The 17,716-nt window shown below is 51.7% G+C and overlaps 1 protein-coding gene across 2 annotated transcripts; it reads right to left on the bottom strand.

Moving 5' to 3' along the window:
• Window positions 1–1,498: 1,498 nt before the first annotated feature.
• On the bottom strand, window positions 1,499–17,343 carry SASH3 (SAM and SH3 domain containing 3). 2 transcript variants are annotated; one of them, XM_077987677.1, is made up of 9 exons: window positions 16,878–17,343; window positions 16,499–16,791; window positions 8,565–8,660; window positions 8,058–8,204; window positions 5,600–5,741; window positions 4,211–4,359; window positions 3,853–4,062; window positions 3,556–3,706; window positions 1,499–3,052 (listed from the first exon to the last, which is right to left on the bottom strand). In XM_077987677.1, exons 2-9 carry the CDS (start codon window positions 16,553–16,555, stop codon window positions 2,862–2,864), a joined length of 1,143 nt encoding a protein of 380 aa, XP_077843803.1. In that variant the 5' UTR covers window positions 16,556–16,791; window positions 16,878–17,343; the 3' UTR covers window positions 1,499–2,861.
• Between the last annotated feature and the right edge of the window lie 373 nt (window positions 17,344–17,716).

The raw sequence follows: 17,716 nt of genomic DNA, 5'->3' as shown, positions 1-17,716 counted from the left end.
CACTTGAGCCCAGGAGTTTGAGACCAGCCTGGGCAACTGGGCAACATAACCACACTTTCTACAAAAACTAAACAAAAATTAGCTGGGTGTGGTGGCGCATGCCTCTAGTCCCAGCTAACTCAGGACTCTGAGGTGGGAGGATCACTTGAACCCGGGAGTTCGAAGCTGCAGTGAGCCATGATCATGCCACAGCACTCCAGCCTGGGCAACAGAGTGAAACCCTGTCTCTAGGAAAATAAATAAATAGAATCAAAGAATAAAAAAGCACAAAGATTTTTCTCATGTTATTAAATATTTTTCTACAACATCATGTGTCATGGGTGCGTGGTATATGAACAAAATATAAAGCATTTAATTTCCCATTTGCGTCGTTTTCAATTTTTTACTATTACAGACAGCTGTTGTGAATATCTTTGTCCATAGGTATTTGTGCACTTGTGTGGCTGTTTCTGCACTTACGTGGCTGTTTAAATTCTAGAAGGTCAGAGGGTCAGCTTGCCTAAAGTGCCCAGGACTTTTGAATGCTTGTTGGATGAGGCCTTTGGAGAAGCATTGTAGCATAGGAGTTAAGAACATGGGCTCTGCAGTCAGGCAGACTCCTGCTCTGTTACTTTCTAGTCAACTTCTTCAACCTCTCCAACCCTCAGTTTCCTCCTCTGTAAACTGGGCTGATGAGGGTACCCATCTCAGGGGGACACTGTGAGGATTACATGAGATGTTATATGTAAAGTGCTCTGGCACAAGTGGAGGTGCTCCCTAGATGACTGCAATTATTCAGTACCCTTGGGGCTTTGAGGCTGTTAGGGCTCTTGCATCTTTGGTGAGGATCATGCCTGCGGTTTCCTGGCACCCCGAGTCACTAAGGACGGTGGGATGAATGCAGCTGAGAACAAGGCCTGGAAGTCGAGTGGCCTTGTCCTCACTCTGGTGGCAGCTCTCCCTCCAGTAACCCCCTTCCCAATGCCCAAGGCAGTTAATTCTGGCAGAAACAGAAAGGAAGCTAGGGGTCTTCATCTCCATCCCACCTCCCAGGAGATGGTACTGCTTTAGTGGGAACAGGGTGGGGGCCAGGAAAAGGTGGCTTCAGAGGAAAGGCTATGCTGACCCCAAATCTCCCCCTCTTAGACTCTGGACAGCTCCTTAGTGCAGGCCCTTCTTCACAGGGGTGAAGGTCTTGAAGGGTCCTGTGAAAATGAACAATTATTGGATGAGAGAAATAGTTATTCCCCCTGCACCTCTTGGACCCCAGCAAAGCCTGTGGCCATGGGAACCTGAGCCTTGTTCTGAGGAGAGCTGGTTAGAGGGAAGGGCAGAGCCAGCTAGGGCTTCAGACTAGAGCTTTAGGTCAGCAGAGTCAAGGACACTGAACATTTAAGGGAAGAGAAAGATGGACCTGAAGAGACAGTTAGGGACACTTTGTTGAGTCCAGCCTTGAAGGAGAACGGTCTGGCCCTCCCCACAACCCTCTCTCCATAGAAAAGATAACTGGAGACAGTAATTTAGTTCTACCCATGTTTATTGCTAACAGCTGGTCTCCTTCCACCCTCTCATATTTACACCCAACCCCTTCCCCAAAGCTAGCTTTTACCAAAGTTCCTGGTAGGAGGTCAAGAAGTGTGTCCACTTAGCCGGCAGTCCTAGATGTAGTGGACGCTGTTTGTCCCCAGGCCAGTTGGGCACCAGGGAAGGGCTACTTTGGGGATTCAGGGCACAGACTTGGTACCAGGGTCAAGGGAGGCCCCCATTCACAGATACTCTCCTTTCCTTCTGGGGCTCAGTGTACACCAAAACCTTCAGAAAGCAAAGTTGGAGTGGTGGACCCCCAATGTCAAGTTTAGTGCTCTCTTTGCTTGTGAGAACCCACACAAGTGGCCAACTCTGGACCCAGATCTGCAACTGGCTTCTGAGAGGCAATTCTGTCCTTGGAAGCCAGGTTTGACCATCTGCAATCAGCCCTGTGAGAAGTCTCGTTTGAGGGGGCCAGGAATGGAAGGGGAGGGTGCATATCGTGTGAGGTATGGGCATTGTGTTAAGCTGGGGGAAGTTGCAGCTTGTCCTGAGTTACATGGGGAGGAATAAAGTGGGTGGGTAGGAGGAGCCATTTCATCTGAAAGCTTGAGGCCCCTCTGGTCCCCTTGATAAACCCCACTGGTGTCCCAGGCCACAGGTAACAGGAGAATAGACATTTAATGTCACAGAATGTCAGAGCAGGCAAGGCCTTCGGTGATCATCCATTCTAACCCCAACCAGTCCTAAGCCTAGAAAGAGGAAGCCACTTGGTTCAAGTCTCATAGGATTTAGTGGCCAAATCTCTAAGAAAGCTAAGGAGAAGGAAAGTGGGAATGGTACTTGTGGATTTCTTCAGGCCTTATTTAGGGGAACTGGATTTACCCATGGTCACTTTGGGTTCTTCTAAATGGCCAGCTTCCCTAGGGTTTTTAGACTGACCTGAAACATTGACTTGGCCCCCTTTTCAGGAGCAGTGCGACAGGGGTAGGTGGTGTGGGGGTGAGGAGGATTTGGAGGCCTTGGTGGTGAGGGACATGGGCAGGGTCTCCCAGTGCCCCACTTGCTGTGGCCATGGCTATGGCGGGGGAGCAGTTGGTGCCAAGAGGGACTGCGCTGTCAGTCGCTGGTGGAGGGTGGGGCTCAGGCAGGTGGGATGTGCCCTTGGGCGACTCCCCAACCACTCCAGCTGAGCCTGGAACCTGTAGAACCCTGGCCTGGCCTCTGCCTAAGTGTCCCTGGGGAAGCAGGGCCAGGCTCAGTGCCAGTCCTCAGGGCCTGGGCCACCACGGGCTGAGCCCACTCCTGCAGCCTTTGCAGCTGGGGCCCAGCCTTGGGTTATTGCCACCGCCACCTCAAGGTGCCCCGGCCAGGGAGAGGCCCTGCAGCTGCTCCTCAGTGCCTGCCAGCTCTGCCTCATCGCGCCCGCTCTCCGAGCCCTCAAAGCAGCCTGAGTCGCGCGGGATGTCCACCTTGGGTTCCGACACTGTGTGTGCCACTGGCTCCTGGCTGCTCTCGGCACCTTCTTCTGCCTCCTCGCTGCCAGCTGCCAGGGATGAGAGAGGGAGACAGAATATGGGGGTGGGGGAAGGGACCTTGGGAAATGCACCATAGGCGGTCTCTCCCTCTGGGCACCTGCCACCACCCTGCCCCTCTCCTCACTGCTTCCAGCTTAGAAGCCGGTAGTTGTTGTTTCCAGGCCAGCTCCGCAGTCCAGGAGCTCACACTTCTTTAGCACTAAGCTGGAGCCAGGCAGTGGGCTTGAATCCTGGCTCTGTTATTACTCGGCTTTGAGGCCTCAAGTAAGGCTTTGCGTTTTTTGGCCTTAAGGGTCCCCTTTGATCCAAAGTGGGTTGGGCCCAATCATCCCTACAACTCCTTTGTCCCATACACTTTCCCTGAAATCCTAATTCAAAGTGGAAAGTACCTTTCCACTGCAGAGCGGTCCTAGGGCAGAGCGTGGACAGAGGGCAGGGCCAGGGCAAGCCTCCCATCCCTGGAATGCTGGCGGGCACACACCCTCGCCAGGCTGTTCCTAAAGCCACTCACTGTCATAGTCCAGCAGCAGCTCGGCGGCCGTGAGCAGCTTGGCCCGGTGCTGCGGGTCCATGATGTTCAGCTCATTGAGGTGTGTTTCTCGCAGCTCTTTGAAGTCCTCTAGTGTCTGGTAGCCATTGAGCAGGAGGGTGGACGTGTGCTCCTGTGGGCAGAGGCAGGCCACCGGCACAGCTGCTTACCAGCCACCCCTGCCTAGATCCTCCCCAAATAACTGTCATTTCCTGGTCCCCATCCCTGGGTCAATTGTGTCTCCCTGATACTAGATACTAGTGAGGTCCAAGCTCAAACCTCCAGGCCGATGCGCTCCAGCAGCTCATGCAGGGTCTTAGGCTTGGGCCTCTTGCCCTTGCTCTGTCGGCGGCTGGGTCGGGCATGCCCCACGGCCTCCTCGGGCAGCACATCCACATAGATGAATTTGAAAGAGCCCACCTTGCCATTGAGTAGGCCCAGCCACGTGCCCACAGGTGGCTTTTCAATGATCTGGATCACATCTCCTTTCTGTTGGGGGAGAGGAGAGGAGAAGGGAGCAAGGGAGAGAGGAGATGGGGTCTTGGCCTCCACTGACACTCTCATAGTCTGGTTCAGTCCAGCTTCCTTTTTGGGTGCAGCCTGCCAGGCTCCAGAGAAGCCCGGATGCTGACCTTACCTGCAGTTTCAGCGAGTCGTGGTCATAGGGGCTGGGAGTGAAGTCGGTGTGGACTCGTGCTCGGCCACAGAAGGGCCCTGTGTACTGGGGGGCAGGTGGTTCCTCCCCGAAGCTGCCAGAACCTGGGCTGGGGCTGCAGAGCTCACTGCCTGCAGGAGATGGGGCAGGGAGGAGGCTCACCTTTGTCCTAGGACAGCTGAGACAGTGCCTAGCAGGTGCCTTCCAGGGGGTCTGCCTGGAAATCCCAAAGGTATACACTGGGAAGGCAGCTGGGCTCTGGCAAGCTTTACACTGCAGAAGGGATTCTGAGCCACCCCCTTGGCTACCCACCAGGAGCGTGGCTTCACCTCTGGGCCCTTGGACATGAAAAGAATTGGCAACAGGAGGAGAAATGGCTCACTGACCACAGAATGGGCAAATTAGGAGAGCCTCTAGAGACCAACTGGGCCAACACCCCAGTGAACAGGAAATCTGAGGTCACACAGACCAAGTGAACTGCTCAAGGCTTCTCATTTTGTAATTGGCAGCACTGAGTCCATTAGACTCCATGTTCCCTGCCTCCCACTCCAATGCTCCCTGCACCTAGGAAGCTACCCCCTGCATTCATATTTGACTTTCCTTGCTTAATAACTCAATGTTTAGTTACAATGTCACATAGAAACTCAGTTGGGCTCCTTCTCCCTGGGAAGGACAGAATAGTGGGCATTTTGAATGATTTTCAGTGGGGGGCAGGGAAGTGTCTGTGGAGCCAGAGAAAGCAGGAAACTTGGAGTGGACCTGAGGGGCAAGAAAGGCAGTGCTGAATGGGGCTACAGAACCCAAAGCCCCTGCCTGGAGGAGTTCCCTGCTGGCACCTCTTGTCCTGCCCCATGGACTTCTAGAAGATGCCAGGTGATGCCCTGAGCCCAGCAACTATGGTCTAGGGTCAAGAGGCTGACTCTTCACAGCTGGAGACCTCATACGCCCACCCTGGCCTGGGGCATCAGAGGCCCAGAGAGCTGTAGCCTCTAGCTCCCCTTGGAAGGGTGGGGACAGGCTGGTCCAAGAGGGTGACTGAGAGTCTTTCTCTGCCCGTGGGCCTCTCCAGGGCCTGGGGATAGCAAGTGGAAGTTCCTCTATGGTACATCTGAATTCAAGACTGGGTCACCTTGGGCAAGTCACTTAACCTCCCCAAGACTCCGTTTCCACATCAATAAAGCAAAGATAACAGTACTGGCCCCATGAGGTTGTTGAGAAGATTTAATATGAAGAGGGCTGAGAATGTTCCCAGCAGGCAAAGAGTAAGCATTCATTTCTGTTAGCCCCTTCCCAGACAGAGTGCCACCAGCACGGCTGTAACCCAGTCCTTTCCTCCAGATTCGGCAGGTGTCCCCCGCGTCCCCTACTCACCTGTTGATGCCTGGCGGCTGAGCACCGGAAGTTCACACTCCTCTTGCTCAGAAAAGGCCAGTGCCATCTTCTCAGGGCCAGGGCTGTCCAGGCTGTAGTCTGGAGATGTCGGGGAGGCAGAGCCCTCCTCCAGAGTGTCTCCCTGCAGGGAGGGTAGGCGGGAAGCTTTAAGGAGCCTTGCTGGGGTGCGCATGAAGCTGAGGAAATGGGCCTGGGCTTGGTGAAGAGCTGGGGGTTGGCTCAAACCCCAGCTCTGCCACTTACAGGCTGAATGGCACTCTCTGAGTTCTAGTCTCCCCTTTTGTAAAAATGAGAGTGATAGTTCTTACCCTGGCTACCTCGCAGAAACAGGTTCGACCAGGGCACCATGTGGATGTGCTTTTGTCAGCCTCAAGTGGCGATGTACGTACAGAAAAGACCACAGCGGCACAACCTGGACTCAGCCATTGCTACCGCACAACTGGGCAGACAATGGCACTGGAGAGGAAAATACTTTTGCCTGTGCTTCTGTGTACCAGGCCTGCCTGCCATTTCATTGAATCCTTACAGTGACACTTGAAGGTAAGTGGTATTGTTGGTCTGAGTTTGCAAATGAGGAGTAAGGCCCAAGGGTTACTTACTCCTCATTTGTAAACTCAGGCCAAGGGAATTCAGGTTCAAGTCCCAAGGGAACCCACAACCAAGTCGGCCAGACTCCAGAGCTCCCCCCACCTCACCACACCTCAGTGAGGTGATAACTGTTTTACAGCTGGCCCCGATAAGTTGCCAATTCCTGTGTTGTAAACACTCCCTGCCACGGCCAATGTCAAGCTACCGTTTTGACATCACTGGATGTGTTGTCTGAAATGAGGGCGAGGCTATTTCCACCATGAAGATGCTATGGATGCAAGTAACCTCAGCAGCACTGATAAGAGTAAAAGGTAGCACAAGAATTAGGAAGTGGTAAGTTTTGAAGACTTACTGTATTACCTTTGTTCTTTTTTACAACACTATTTATTTATTTATTTATTTATTTATTTATTTATTTATTTAGAGACAGAGTCTCGCTGTGTTGCCCAGGCTGGACTCTCACTGGGCTCAAGCAATCATCTTGCCTCGTCCTCCCGAGTAGCTGGGATTATAGGTGTACACCACAATGCCCAGTGTACCTTTTAAAAAAAAATACAATTTACCGAATTGTAAGTTTCTTTAATTTGATTTTTAATAATGGTTGTGTTTAACAACTGGCTTGCAAAATTTTTGACAGTTTGACCAACTGCTCTAAGCCCATTATGAGCCAACTCCAGCACACCACTGCCTCAGTGCCATGGCACCCCAGACCCACTGTGTGATTTAAGCTACTTGGGTCATGCCTGCCCCACAGCTGTCTGTGCCAACTTTCCTCCCTGGGCTGAAGCCAACCTTTGCTGTTTTCTCTCTTTTTTTTGAGATGGAGTTTTGCTATTGTCACCCAGACTGGAGTGCAATGGTGTGATCTTGGCTCACTGAAACCTCTGCCTCCCAGGTTCAAGCAATTCTCCTGCCTTACCCTCCCGAGTATCTGGGATTGCAGGCACCCACCACCACACCTGGCTAATATATATATATATATTTTTGGTATTTTTAGTAGAGACGGGGTTTTGCCATTTTGGCCAGGCTGGTCTCGAACTCCTGACCTTAGGTGATCCACCCGCCTTGGCCTCCCAAAGTGCTGGGATTACAGGTGTGAGCCACCGCGCCCAATCTGTTTTCTCTTATAGGGATTCTATGAGAGAAAATAGGCCTTCCCAACCCCAGGGGCTAGTTCCAAAGCAAAGCTTTGAGGTGGATGGATTGCCTCAGGCCATCTCATCTTTCTTCAAGCTGCCGCTGTCCCAGGCCCGCCTCCTCAAGAAACATCCCAGACTTTTCTTTCTTTCTTTCTTTCTTTTTTTTTTTTTTTTTTTTTTTTTGAGACAGAGTCTTGCTTTTTTGCCCAGGCTGGAGTGCAGTGACCCGATCTCGGCTTACTGTAACCTCTGTCTCCTGGGTTCAAGTGATTCTCCTGCCTCAGTCTCCGAGTAGCTGGAATTACAGACATGTGCCACCATGCCTGGCTAATTTTTGTATTTTTAGTAGAAATGGGGTTTTGCCATGTTGGCCAGGTTGGTCTCGAACTCCTGTCCTCAAGTGATCAGCCCCAGCCTCCCAAAGTGCTGGGATTATAGGCATGAGCCACCACACCCAGCCCTGTTGCCCAGACTTTCATCCCTTCTCAAACTCCACCCCTTCCCCCGCCAGCCTCCTGCACCCTCAAGATGGTGCCTGGCTGCCTGTCTGTGGCTACGAGTGAGTTTCCTCTCCCATGTGACCTTCCTTCTTGCATCAAATAGGGCCTTCGGGCCTGAGTAGTGGCTATTGAGGTGGTCATGCTCACATTCTGCAACAGCGGTCCCCAGGCCCCCATGGACTCCCCATCCCCTGCGTCCCCAGGCCTCACCATCTCTTCTGACAGGGCCTTCACCATCATCTTGCCCATCTTCCTGTTCATGGTTCGGGAAATCACTGCCCTCCACTTCTTCCCCAGCTTTTTGCCACTCTTCCCAGCATCCTCTGGGGTGGGGACACCTGAGTCATCTTCTGGAATCTGTGACAACAAAAGAGGCGATCCAGGGACCCTGGTGGTCCTGCCTGGGTCCGGGACTTGAGGCACAAGAGGCCTTGGGGTCACAGCAGAAGCTGGAGGGGGTGGAACTGAGAGACCTCCATCCCCTCCCCTCTTAGCCCCAGCCATGTCCTTAGCCCTATAAATTTATAAATAGTTTGCTATTTAATTTGTAATTGAAAGGAACGCCGGGGAGTGCTTGGTGTGGGGAGAGGTGGACCCTCTGTGTTAAAGGGGGCTTTGCCCCAACAATTCTATCTCCTCTTCACCTTCCTCCCTCCCACCCCCACTCCCCCACCCACGGCCTGCAGCCAGGTCCCCCAAGGACACCCTGAAACTCACGTTATCATCCAGATTAAACTCCTTCTCGCTCACCACGGGGGAGCTGGGTTTGGATTTGGCAAAATCCTTGAAGCTGCTGGAGCGCTGAAGGGAGAGCTGGAAAAAGCGTGGGTATTGCAATCAGTGGGCTAAATGGCTGCCTGATGGCCCACATACTTGCCTCCCCCCATCACGCAATACCCACAGCCCAGAGCTGGCAGAGCCACATTGCCCCGAGAGCCCCAGGCTAGTGGGTGAAGCACCTTGATGTTCTTGGGGCTACCTGGTTTCATCCCATTCTTCACTCCAGCCCTGGCCACAGACCAGGCTCCTGACCTCAAGAGCTTCCCACCTCAATCGGGCCTCAGACTTAGCCTGAAATTCCACCAATTCCTCAAGTTTGGTCCCCAGAATCCTGGAGTTAAAGACTACATGAGTCAGAGTAAATGTGTATCTACTACTAGAGACATACCTCAGCATTCACAAGCACATCGCCTGGTGTGTAACTGAGCAAATCCCTCCCAAAACCCGTGGCTCTGGCCTCCATGTCCTGGGTGTGTTCTGAGCCAGGTCCCCAGTCACAGTGATAGGAACAAACACACTGGTGTCTCTAGCCTGATGAATTTGTGTCCTAATAAGAGCAAGACAATCCGACTAGAAGCCAGCAAGACCTGGCATGACACTTTCTGGAAAACCACAGTAGAGGCTTACTCACAGGAGGGGCCCACAGATTTAGGATATACGTGATTGGGGCTAATTTGGTAGAAGGCACCATTTTCTCTTTATTCTCAGCTTTTAATCTTAGCCACTAATGTGATGAGCTGGCAACCGTGACGTTTGCCAGTGTTTGGACTTTTAGGTATGGCCTATTATTGTTTGTGGTTTGTGTTGATGAGATGGTTTTCAGGATATGAGTTTTTTTTGTTTTTTTGTTTTTTGGTTTTTTTTTTTTTGACAGAATCTCACTCTGTTGCCCAGGCTGGAATGCAGTGGTGCAATCTTGGCTCACTGCAACCTCTGCCTCCTGGGTTCAAGCAATTCTCCTGCCTCAGCCTCCCAAGTAGCTGGGATTACAGGCATGAGCCACCATGCCCAGCTAATTTATTTTTATTTATTCTTATTTTTAGTAGAGACGGGGTCTCACCATGCATGCACAGGTTGGTCTTGAACTCCTGACCTCAGGTGATCCACCTGCCTTGGCCTCCCAAAGTGCTGGGATTGCAGGTGTGAGCCACCGCGCCCGGCTGAGCTTTCTTAAATATATATGCGAGCACATGCAAGGTAGCAGCCAGAAACCAGGGCAAGGCAGGCAAGGGGGACAGGCCCTCGACACAAGAAGTTAAGGCTGAGCCTATATCAAGATAAACAGTTGAGCCCAGAAGATACACACAGGAACCAGGGTTCACAGATGGCCAGACAGATAGAGTGGGATAGACTGCAGACACCCGAGATAAGGGCTTGAGGAACTGAAGCCCCAAACCCACACAATGTTGAAGGTTTCACATCCTCTTTCCTACTAAAGGGGTTGTATGTGTCCAGTGACAAATTCCCAGGGCAGGGGCACTATCACCTGCCCCCCACCAACACACACACAAATAATTGGCCCCAACTCCTGGGGACTGCAGTGTGGCAGCTTAGCACTCTTGATGGGTCTTGACCAAAGCCAAGTCAGCAATTGGGGGTCAGGGGTCACACATTCCTAAAAGTCACAGCGAGGTAGTTGATGAGAAACTAGGTCAGTGGTCAGGCCAAGCAGACGCTAGCACGACTGGGGCCTGATGGGTGGGGTGCCTGCAGCCTCAGTCAGAAAGCATCTTCTGTGTTGCCCTGGGGAGCTGAAAAGGGGGCCATAGGTGGGTGTGAGGGGGAAGCATGACCACAGGGTGACCACTCTGGTTCACCTGCATCTCCTCCATCTTCCTTTCTTGGTTGTCTCCTTCCACTATTCTTTTCTCTTTTTCTCCCTTTCTTTCCCCTTCTCTCCTCCACCTTCCATTTATTTCCTCCTCTTGTATGGCTAGGATGCAGCTGCCTGGATAACTTCCTCCTCTTAGTATGGAAAAGAGGGAACGGAGAGAGGGTGGGCATCGGGCTGGCCTGAGCCCAAGGAGGGCAGGCTAGGCTGCTATTTATAGGCTGATGGGGCCTATTGTGGCCTTCTCTCCACCAACCCTCAGCCTGATCTGCAGACCAGGAGGCTAAGAGTCGCCCCCGAAACCCTAGGGACTGGTGAGGCTGGAAAGCAAGTAGGAGGGCAGGCATGGGGCCGGAAGTTGGCTTTGTTGGGGAAGAGTAAACTCACCGCCTGCCTGCCCTCTAATTGCAGCTCTTTCCCAAGGCCTTTTCCTGTCATTAATCTGCAGTCTGGGGGCTGGGAGGAGAGGCCTTTGGCTCCCAGGCCCTTGTGCGAGGGTCCCTCTGTCTCAGTTTTAGTCCAAAGCGGGAGGAGATAATCACAAAGGACTATAGAGATGGTGCTGGGTCTTGGGCCTAGTTGAACACTCTCAGCCCAGGGAGATGGAAAGGACGAACACATGTTCTTTGGGTGATAGAGTTTCAGGGCCTGCCAGGGTGGCATTTTGCCAAGCCTACCTCCAACCTCAGGGACAGCCCCAAATATCTTGACCGCCTTTCAGGGAGAGGTGACCCCCACTCAGGGTTGAGTTGAAATTCTTGAGCCTGGCTGGCTTTTCTGCTGGCTTCCCTTTGGGGTGAGGACTTCCTGGGAGTCATGCCTGACGGAGGAGGTGGTACCATACACTGTTGGCCCCCTTTTCACTTCATGGCTCAGGGGAATGTGTGGGCCTCTTGGAAAGAGCTACATTTCAAATGTATATTACATTTGAAATCTACTAAATATATTGTTGAGTATACATGTGTTGTATTGCATATTACATTTGAAATATGCATTGAGTATATATGTATTGTATTGTGTATTACATTTGAAATATATATTTAAATATATATTGAGTATATATATGTGTTGTATTATATATTACATTTGAAACATATATTGTATATATATGTGTTATATTGTATATTACATTTGAAATATATATTGTTGAGTATATATGTATTGTATTGCATATTACATTTGAAATATACATTTAGTATGCTTCAAATATATATTTAGTATATTTCAAACGTAATATACAACACATTTGAAATGTAGGGCCACCAAAGAGTATATATACACCATATGATTCCCCATGTATAATTATAGTTCAAAGCCTGGCAGAACTCACCTATGCTGTTGTAAGTCAGGATAGTGATTACCGTGGGAGAAAGGGGGCATGTAGTGACTGGCAGGGGCATGAGGGAAGCTTTCTCAGAAGTTCAACTCTGGGATGTGTGACCTCCAGCAAGTTATCGAACCTCTCTGAAGTCCACTTCACATCAGGGCAAGTGTTCCCATCTTGGTTCTGCCACTGACTGTGTAAACTGGGTATGTTTCTTAACTTCTCTAGGTTTCTGTTTCCTCATTAGTGGAATGAAGACAAAAGCACTGACCTCATCTGGCTGTTGTGAGGATGAAATAAGCGAGTACGCATACAGTGCTTGGAACATTGTCTGACACAGCAGTCCCTTGTGGAATGTCAGTTTATGCTTACTCTTTCCTACAACCTACCTCCAGCCTCTTACCCTGGGCATTTCCCCACCCGGAATACTCTGCCCTTCTCTCTGTCAGCTGTAGTTTCTCCCCCTTCCAATGTAAGTGGAAAACCCGCAAATGCCCATCATCTGTAGAATGGATAAATTAATTGTGGCAGAGTCACACAAAAGAATAGTGCCCAGGATGGAGATAGAAAGGTTCCCAACAGTATGGATGAGTGTCACAAACATATGGTTGAGTAAAGGGGCCGGCCACCAAAGAGTATATATACATGATATGGTTCCCCCTGTAAGTTCAAAGCCTGGAAGAGCTCACCTGTGCTGTTAGAAGTCAGGATAGCAGTTGCCCTGGGGCAAAGGGGGCGTGTAGTAACTGGCAGGGGCATGAGGGAAGATTCTAGACTTCTGAGAGTGTTGTTTCTTGATCTAACTTCTGTCTACATGGGGATGTTCACATTACAGAAACTCATTCGGTGGAGCAATTATGATTTATCCACTTCTCTGTATGGATATTATACTTCTATAGAAAGATTTTTCAATTCCAGCTTAAAAGGCAACATCCATGCAGAAACTATGCCCTGATCAATCTCTCAGAGGTCCACACCACCCCAGCCAGCAACCTCTTCCCTCACTTCCTGAGCAAACTTGGCTTTCCCCAGTGGTCTCCTGAGCCACTCCCTCTGCTCCTTCAGGGTACCAGGCATATACTGAGCACCCTGTGAGCTCTAGGCCCCGCCTCTGTGTGTGTGAGAATCCAGCAATGAGGGTCTAAACACCTCCCGCATGCCCGGCATCCTGCCAAGCACTTCATGTGTGCCAGCTCACTCCAGCCTCATTGCAGCTCTGCGTCATATTCACACCTCAAAGCAGAGGAGACCAAGATGCGAAATGAAGTGCCCTAGGCAGGGTGGCGCAGCTGGTCTCAGGAAGAGCAAGCATCCAAACCCAAGTCTGTGACTCTGAAAGCCCAAGTATGTTGCTGCGCTCGTGCTACCTCAGAGGTCATGCTATTGCTCTGCCCCACCAGTGTAGAAGTTAGCAGTGGATTGAGAATAGTGGTGATGGCATGCAGGTGGTTTTTGAACAGAGCTCCAAGGAAAGCAGGTGGGAGTGCAGAGGGGGAAGGGCTCAGGCGGGGCTTCGTGGAGGAGGTGCATTTGAGCTGGGCCATGCAGGGAAGGCAGGATTTCTCCAGGTGGAGCTCGGAAGGGTTTGAACAAGAATGAAAGTTTGAGATGTTGAGAGCATGGTGATGGGATGGTGGGTGGTGGAGTAGAAAAGGCTGTGGAAGGCTCTTGCCAGCCAGGCCAGGGGCATGTATCCTGTGGGCAGTGAGGAGCCACTGAAAATACAAAGTGCATGCTGGCGGGGTGGTGGTGGTGGTGGTGGGGGGGTTATACTAGAGGTGTGCTGTAGGAAGGGAGAAAGCAGGGATGTGGTAGAGTAGGATCATCCTTAGGGGAAGCAAGTCCAGGAAAAATCCCTCTCCACTGCCTATACCCCAACACTGGCCTTTGGGTGAAATCAGATCAAAGGGCTCGCAGAGCAAAAACTTGAAGGAAGTGAAAGTCTCCAAAGGGCAGCTAAGAGGTCTGTCTCCCAACCCTGGGGCCTCTCCAATCCTTCATGATCCATGGGAGGCGCCGTGTCCTAGCCCTACCCTTCTAGAGGGCCCGCACCCTCCTCTGCTTTGCTGGCTGGAAGGTCACTCATTCCACAACTATCTGGGTCTGCCCCACGGAGCTCTCCTGCTGATAGGTTGAATCTTTTATGCTCATCAGACTCTTCCAGCGCCTTTGAGATCAACAGGGGGACAAGAGAGTGGAGAAAGAAGGGGTCAAGACTCTGGAGTCAGACAAATCTTGGCTTGGATCCCTGCTCGGCAGCTTCCCAGCTGTGTGACCTTCATCAAGTTGCTTCACCTCTGTGAGCCTCAGGTGTCAAATAGGGATAATGACAATATCTGCCCCTACCTCACCAGGTTGTCGTGGGGAGTGAACAAACTTAGAGATGCACAGCACCATACCCGGCATCCGATGAGCCCTCACTCTGTGGTGGCTCTTGGTACTATTAAGTCTTCTGTTCTCTGCGCCAGCACTGGGGGCATGGCTCATTCTTCTTCGCAGTGTCTCCCTATCCCCACCCATGCCTACAGCAGGCACCCCCTTGTGTGCACGTGCACACATGCGACAGGGTACTCTCACATCTATTCTTTTGGGTGATCTGTACAGCCTCTTGAGGGGGGCAGATTAGGAGTTATCCCCCTTTTCAGAGGCGAGGAAACTGAGGCCCAAAGAAAGTCAATGAGCTGTCCAAGGTCCTGGTAGGATTCCAGCTCAGCTTTCTTGCCCCCGTCTGGCACATTCTCCATTGGCAGCCCCAAGAGGAGAAGCAGGGGCAGGAGAGAGAGGCCTCTCTTGCCTTTGTGCTTTCCTCTCCACCACGTCATCTCAGCCTCTGAGAGGAAGGGACTAGCAGTGATGGAGCCAGTCCACTGCCTCTGGGCCTGGGGAAGATGCTCTGTACCTTCTGGAAGCTTGGGTTTTTGGGTGGCATTTCCACAGTCTGGGGCTAGCAGAGTGTGTGGAGGCAAGCTCACTCCAGCTCTGGAGGCTGGCACCAGCTCTGGCAGAGTTTGAGGTGGGGTTTGCCTGGACTACCCTCCCCAAAAGGACCCCTTAAAGGACATGGGCTTCAGAGAGCCCCATGGGCCTTGCTTCTCCTGGGAGAGACCTGGGGAAATCCCAGGGACCCACCTGCCTGCTGAACACAGAATCTGGGTAATTGAAGCTGGGAAAGAAAAAGGGGACTTCTGGCTTTGTGTGCCCCTAGGTACGTCCTCCTGATGTGGCACGGGGTCCCAGTGTCAAAGTGTAAGCTCTTTCTCACACTTTCCTCCAGCTCACCGCCCCTGTGGTGTGGTTTGAGGCCTAGCAGTGTCTATAGAGCAGTCTCTGTTTCCCACCCCCACCAGTCAGAGAGCAAGGGGAAGTGACCCTGCTCGCCTAGGAGTGGCAACCAATGGCAGGCCTGCTGGGCCTAGTGCTGTGCAGGGTTTGGACGGGGATGACAGAGCCCGTGTGAAGATTCATGAACCTCCCCCCTCCCCTGCCCACCACCACTGCAACCTTAGAGAAGCAGCTGGGGTGGGGAGAATACAGCCGGAAGTGGCAGCCACCCCAGGACCTGAGAGCTGGGGCAGGATGCACACCCCAGTGCCCTGAGTCTCAGTCTTTCAGCTGCCTTGGCTTCCATCTCTGAGCTGCTCCCCTGACAAAGGGGATCCACCATAGGGCACCTGGGCTGAGCTCCAGGGAAAACTGGCGGGGGACAGCCTGGGCCTCTTGGACCTAATTCAGGCCTGCTTTGGGACTGTCCTAGCATCCCACTGGATGTGTAGGATATACTTGCTGACTGTCTGGGAGAATTCTTCAATCGAATTAAAGAATTAGGTCTAGAAATCCTCAAACCCAAACAAAGAAATCTGGAAATCTTCAAATTCAACCATGAAATCCTAGATCTGGCAGAGACTTCAAGGAATCTTCCAGTCCAGTCTCTGTCCCAGGAGGATGAACACCTCAGCTATCCATGACAGCTGTTTTTCCTCCTGGTCTTTAAAATCCCCCCTCCTCGGCCTTCACTCCTACTCACCACCTCAACTTCATTTCTCATTCCCCACCCAGGAAGAACCTGTATGCCCCCTGCATTCCACTGCACTTCCGGATGCCTTTTCCCCCAAGACTGGAATGGCCTTAGGCCCCATCTCCAGGTTGGCTCCATCTCTGGTGGGGCCTGGGAGCTACCACAGAGCTGAGCCAAGTGGGCAGGGTCTGGGCCATGGCCAAAGTGGAGGAGAGGGTAGCGGTCCTGTGAGCATCATGGCTCCAAGCTGGGCGGCCCAGCGGGGCCTTTTGAGTGAGATGGCTCTTGAGAGGCCGTGGCCGGGGCAGAAGTGGTGGCAGGACCAGTGTAGAGGGGAAAGAATTAAGTACAGGCTTAGGGTTCAGCTTGAGCATTGTATTTTGTCATTCTCAAATTCTAGTCTAAGATTCTGGCCCATAATTTTAGATCTTTTTTCCGATCCTTCTAGGGTTGAATTGCATGACTCTAGACTTCTAAGGATCTATTCTGTAACTCTTTTGCTCCAGAATTTTAAACATCTCTTCTGTACTTCTGTTACTCTTGTAACCTTTGGGTCCCTGTCCCGTTGCCCTCTAGGTGAGTGGCCCTCACCTACAGACTCAACATATGGCCTTTGGCTCTTCCCACTTCCAAGAGTCTTGGAGGGGATGGGTCGAGAAAGCAGAGCAAAGGAAGATGTGAGTTCCCAAAATGCTCCTTACCTTTTTCTTCTGAGTGGGCTCCTTCTCACTGGCATTGGAGGGCTTGCGGCGCAGCATGGTCCTCCGCCCTGGGAGACTCCGTCCCTGCTCTCCTAGGTGTCAAGATGCAGAGGCCTCTTGCTCAGCCTTGCCAGTACTGCCTGGGGACACGGCATGAACCGAGCCTTCAGCTGACACTCTGACTGCTGCAGTGGCAGCTTGGGGGTGCGGGCCATGGACACCCGGCGGCAGCAGCATACAGGAAGCCCTGACACGTGACCTACTCTTACAGCAATCGCAGCCCCTGCCGGCCCCTAGGGAGGAAGGAAGTCCAAGCTTCAGTCTCCAGAGATTCTGATGCAGACGGCTCTTGGGTTGAACAGTCAGAGAAAGTCCCTACCTTGTTGTCTCATGTCAATCATCATCAGTCCTTCTGCTCCATCCTCCCAGAGGTGGACAATCAACTCGACATTATATGGCGTACCCAAGCCCTTTATCTCACTGACCAGAATCCAGAAACCAGAAGTTGGATCATCTGCCTGTTGGATCAATGCTCCTGGTCAACTCGAATCTGCAAGGTCGTCACTGCCATCACTACCACTACCATCACCCCTGTGACCATTACCACTGCTACCATCACTCCTATCAATAGCCATCACCATACAGCCATCACCCCTACAGCCATCAGGCCTGCAGCCATCCCCGCTGCCATCAGCACACCTATAGCCATAGTCACTACGGTAATCACCTCTACAGTTGACATCCCTCAGCCATCACCTCTACAGTCATCACCATTGCTGCTATCACCCTTCCAGCCGTCATCCTTACAGCTGACACCCTTCCGGACATTACAACCAACCACACCCATGATCCTCTCACCCCTATAACCATCGTCCCTACAGTCATTGCTCCTACAACAATCATCACATCCGTGCAGTCATCAGCCCTGCAGCCATCACTCCTACAGCCATCAGCACACCTAAAGCCATCATCACTAGAGCAGTCACCCCTCCAGTCAATACCCTCAGCCAGTGTGAGTATATTTATCACCGCCACAGCTGAAAAGCACTTGCAGCCAACTCCACGCCTCTAGCAAGTATCCTATTCAACAGGCATTTATCAAACACCTATGCAGTATATTCACTTTGTGGGCTATCTGTGGCAGATTTTAATAACTTTAATAACTTTCTGCTATTACAGAAGCAATTTGTATTTGTGATACAATTTCACAAACACATA

The sequence above is a fragment of the Macaca mulatta genome, chromosome X (genome assembly GCF_049350105.2).
Source record: "Macaca mulatta isolate MMU2019108-1 chromosome X, T2T-MMU8v2.0, whole genome shotgun sequence".
Lineage (NCBI taxonomy): Eukaryota > Metazoa > Chordata > Mammalia > Primates > Cercopithecidae > Macaca > Macaca mulatta.
This window is presented reverse-complemented; position numbering and strand designations above follow the sequence as displayed.

Excerpts from the sequence above, each read along its gene's own strand:
- SASH3 (XM_077987677.1), bottom strand. The coding sequence starts at position 16,555 with ATGCTGCGCCGCAAGCCCTCCAATGCCAGTGAGAAGGAGCCCACTCAG. Across the intron at positions 8,205-8,564 it reads AGTTTAATCTGGATGATAAC|ATTCCAGAAGATGACTCAGG; the intron begins GTGAGTTTCAGG and ends TTGTTGTCACAG. Across the intron at positions 3,053-3,555 it reads GCTGCTGCTGGACTATGACA|CTGGCAGCGAGGAGGCAGAA; the intron begins GTGAGTGGCTTT and ends CATCCCTGGCAG.